Source organism: Sinocyclocheilus rhinocerous, unplaced genomic scaffold, assembly GCF_001515625.1.
Source record: "Sinocyclocheilus rhinocerous isolate Xijiao unplaced genomic scaffold, SAMN03320098_v1.1 scaffold635, whole genome shotgun sequence".
Lineage (NCBI taxonomy): Eukaryota > Metazoa > Chordata > Actinopteri > Cypriniformes > Cyprinidae > Sinocyclocheilus > Sinocyclocheilus rhinocerous.
Genome location: NW_015659702.1, coordinates 91,702 through 95,383, shown reverse-complemented (window position 1 = coordinate 95,383; position 3,682 = coordinate 91,702). Strand labels below are relative to the sequence as shown.

The 3,682-nt window shown below is 44.6% G+C and overlaps 1 protein-coding gene across 1 annotated transcript; it reads right to left on the bottom strand.

The window, feature by feature from the left end:
- Positions 1–1,634: 1,634 nt before the first annotated feature.
- Positions 1,635–3,136, bottom strand: LOC107724040 (uncharacterized). The gene is made up of 2 exons (XM_016532818.1): positions 2,336–3,136; positions 1,635–1,926 (listed from the first exon to the last, which is right to left on the bottom strand). The coding sequence occupies exons 1-2, from the start codon at positions 3,095–3,097 to the stop codon at positions 1,705–1,707; spliced, it is 984 nt and encodes a 327-aa protein (XP_016388304.1). The 5' UTR covers positions 3,098–3,136; the 3' UTR covers positions 1,635–1,704.
- Between the last annotated feature and the right edge of the window lie 546 nt (positions 3,137–3,682).

Below are 3,682 nucleotides of genomic sequence, written 5' to 3'. Positions count from 1 at the left end.
ACTCCCTCATCCCAATCCTTTCCCGTATCCAGGCAGTACTTTCGGAGCATCTCCTTTAACGTTTGATGAAAACGCTCGAGTGCACCCTGGCTCTCGGGGTGATAGGCGCTTGCGATCCTGTGGGAAATATTCAAAGTTGTCAAAACTTGTGAAAAAAGTTTCGAAAGGAAATTTGTGCCTTGATCTGTTTGCACCACTTTCGGCAAACTGAACGTAGAAAAAAACTTCACAAGTGCTTTGACAACAACGGACGCCGACATTTTCCTCAGAGGAATCGCCTCCGGAAACCGTGTAGCGCTACACATTACTGTCAAGAAAAACTGATTTCCACTCTTGGTTTTAGGCAAAGGGCCGACACAATCAACAATAACATGGCTCGCCTACGACTGGGATTGGAACGAGTGGCGCACTTGGAATTGTCTGATTTGGTTTACCCGTTAGCTGACAAATGCGGCAGGTACGGCAAAATTGAGCGACATCAGCTTTTTAAATGGGGCCAAAAGAAATGTCTCAAAACTCTGTGATATGTTTTTTTAATTCCTAAATGGCCCGACAGATCATGGTCATGAGCAAGAGACAGAACTTGCTGTCGGTAACCTTTAGGAATTACAACCTGGTACACGACACTCCATTCAGGACCATCTGCCATAATAGGAGACCACTTGCGCATCAGCAACCCGTCCTCAACAAAATGTGCAGATTTTCTAACAGGAACAGCAGCAGAGAAACACTTTCGCAGACTCGAATCTTCCCTCTGTGCAGAAACAATTTTCTCACGGGTTACGGGCAACTTAAGGTGACTTGAACTTGCATTGAGCGGAGTTTTTATTACTTTTTCTTCATCAGATGGAAAAATGCCTTCAACAAACATAGGCGCCATAAAGGATGTAGACAAATCATCCGCATCTATTTCTCGAGCCTGAGCCCGAGTGACAACACAAGCCAGAAAAGTTTCAGGATACATTTCTGACAACTCATCAGTATGATCTGACAAAACAGGTTTGTCAAACACCTCCAACATGGGAAAAACCCTCCCACCAGCTAGATCATTGCCTAGGATAAACTCCACTCCATTGACAGGTAAACAATCACGAACGCCCACTTTTACAAACCCCGTACACAGCTCGGACTGCAAATGGATTTGGTGTAGCGGAACTTTAACAAGTCCCATCTCTATGCCCTGCACCAGAATGTTACTGCCACAAGAAGTCTGCTCCGAGAACGGCAGTACGCCTGCAACTACAAAGGACTGGGTTGTGCCAGTATCACGGAGCATTTTAACCCTTACCTGTTCTATGGTTTTACCCGAAACAGAAATGAACCCTTCCATTAAAAAAGGTTCGTAACTGCAATCAGGCTTATCTGGCTCAAGTTTTTCAGCATCTACAGTTTTCACAAATCCGACACTTTTAGTTGTAACGCCCTGCTGTTTTCGTTTCAACACAAGACAGTCAGCAATCAGATGGCCAGACTTATGGCAATAAAAACATTCCCTATCCTCTTTAGCCCTGGGCGGACTTGATTTCGGATGTGGCTGGTTAGGCGAGGCAGCGGAAACAGACACAGATTTATCAGAGCGAACAGGAGTAAACACATTCTTATGTGTCAACACAAACTCGTCCGCAAAAACAGAGGCTGGAGACAAGGATGTCACTTTCTGTTCATTTAATTAATTACACGACAACGCGCTCTGGTATACAGTTCTTAAACTCTTCTAAAAAGGATTAATTCCCGCAGTGTCTTAAAATCAGTTACCTTACTCGACGCGCACCATTTGTCAAATAAGACCCCCTTCTCTCTTGCAAATTCGACAAACGTTTGGCTAGAACTCTTTTTGTGAGTCCTAAACCGCTGCCTGTAAGCTTTTGGCACTAACTCATATGCACGCAAGATCGCAGCTTTAACAACGTCGTACTTTAAACTATCCTCTAAGGATAGTTGGCTGGTTAGGCGAGGCAGCGGAAACAGACACAGATTTATCAGAGCGAACAGGAGTAAACACATTCTTATGTGTCAACACAAACTCGTCCGCGAAAACAGAGGCTGGAGACAAGGATGTCACTTTCTGTTCATTTAATTAATTACACGACAACGCGCTCTGGTATACAGTTCTTAAACTCTTCTAAAAAGGATTAATTCCCGCAGTGTCTTAAAATCAGTTACCTTACTCGACGCGCACCATTTGTCAAATAAGACCCCCTTCTCTCTTGCAAATTCGACAAACGTTTGGCTAGAACTCTTTTTGTGAGTCCTAAACCGCTGCCTGTAAGCTTTTGGCACTAACTCATATGCACGCAAGATCGCAGCTTTAAACAACGTCGTACTTTAAACTATCCTCTAAGGATAGTGTTGCGCAGACCTCCTGAGCTTTACCAGTCAGCTTACGCTGTAACAACAGAGGCCAAACTTCACGTGACCACTTTAGAGCAGAAGCGATACGCTCAAACACACCGAAATATGAATTAACTTCCGCTTCTCGGAACTGCGGCACAAGAGAGACATGTTTACCCACATCAAAGTTGGCACCCAGCGCCGCGCCCTCTGACAGAGCAACAGCAGTCGACTGGGGCGGGAAAACTGGAGCAGGTGCACTTCTGGCCGCATTTAACTCCAATTCCCGCATCTTTATCTGCGTCTCTGCCTCAATCTCCCATCTGCGAATTTTTAGATGCAATAATCTCTCTGCCTGACGTTCCTCTGCCCTCTCCCGCGCGTCCATTTGCATTCGCGCCAAGCGGACCTTCAGTCGCGCATCACCTCCAGACCCAGCCGAGGCCGGAGAAAAAGGTTCAAAGGGCGGCAGAACAGCCTTGGCTTCAGAACCCTCCACCTCGGCAGTTCCGCTCTGCTCCTCCTCCTCAAACTCAGGGCAGGCGTGAGAGGCAAGAGAACCATCCTCACTCGCTTCAGGCAAAACCAGAACACCCAGCTCCACCAGTTTCTTCAACACAATGCTCTTAATCTCTCTCTTGAGCTGCTGCCTCGAAACGGAAATTCGATAATGAGCCGCAATACTAATTAAATCATCTTTTCGACATTTATCGAGCTGCTCCAAAGTAGGTACATTAATGAACGCCTCTAAATCAAAGTCTGCCATACTTGCATCGACCAATCACCATAAGACCAAACAAATACCCTGATGCACCACTAACCAGGTGTATGGTCACTCCGCCGTCAACACCAGCAATAATAAATGTCCCTGGACATAAAAAATGATCCCGGACGAGCCCCCATTAAATGTTACGATCTTTTAAGATCTAGGAGTTGTATCATAACACTTAAAATAAATTATTGCTGGGTGGAAACACATAAATGAAGCTCAAGTGACAATTTATTACATGAAGCCGAAGCCACAAGAAAAAGGCTTTGTGATGCACTATTTACAGTTTTTTTTTTAATAAAAATAATACTAAAGAAAATTAACAACAATGGAGGTAACAAAGGTTAACAAAAACAATATAGGAAAAAAGGAACTTGAGTGGCGCCCAAATCAAAGAAAACAATAAAACCAAATGATTCCCATAAAGCTCCCCAAGTCATCTAGCCTAACAAACAAAAGAAAAATATAGAAAAGAAACCGAAGTCTTCAGCGTATCGACGCTCTGAATATCCTACTCCTACCACTAAAAAAAAAACAAATGACGGGGGGGGGCGCACACCGCTTTCCCTTCAGAACCCTCCA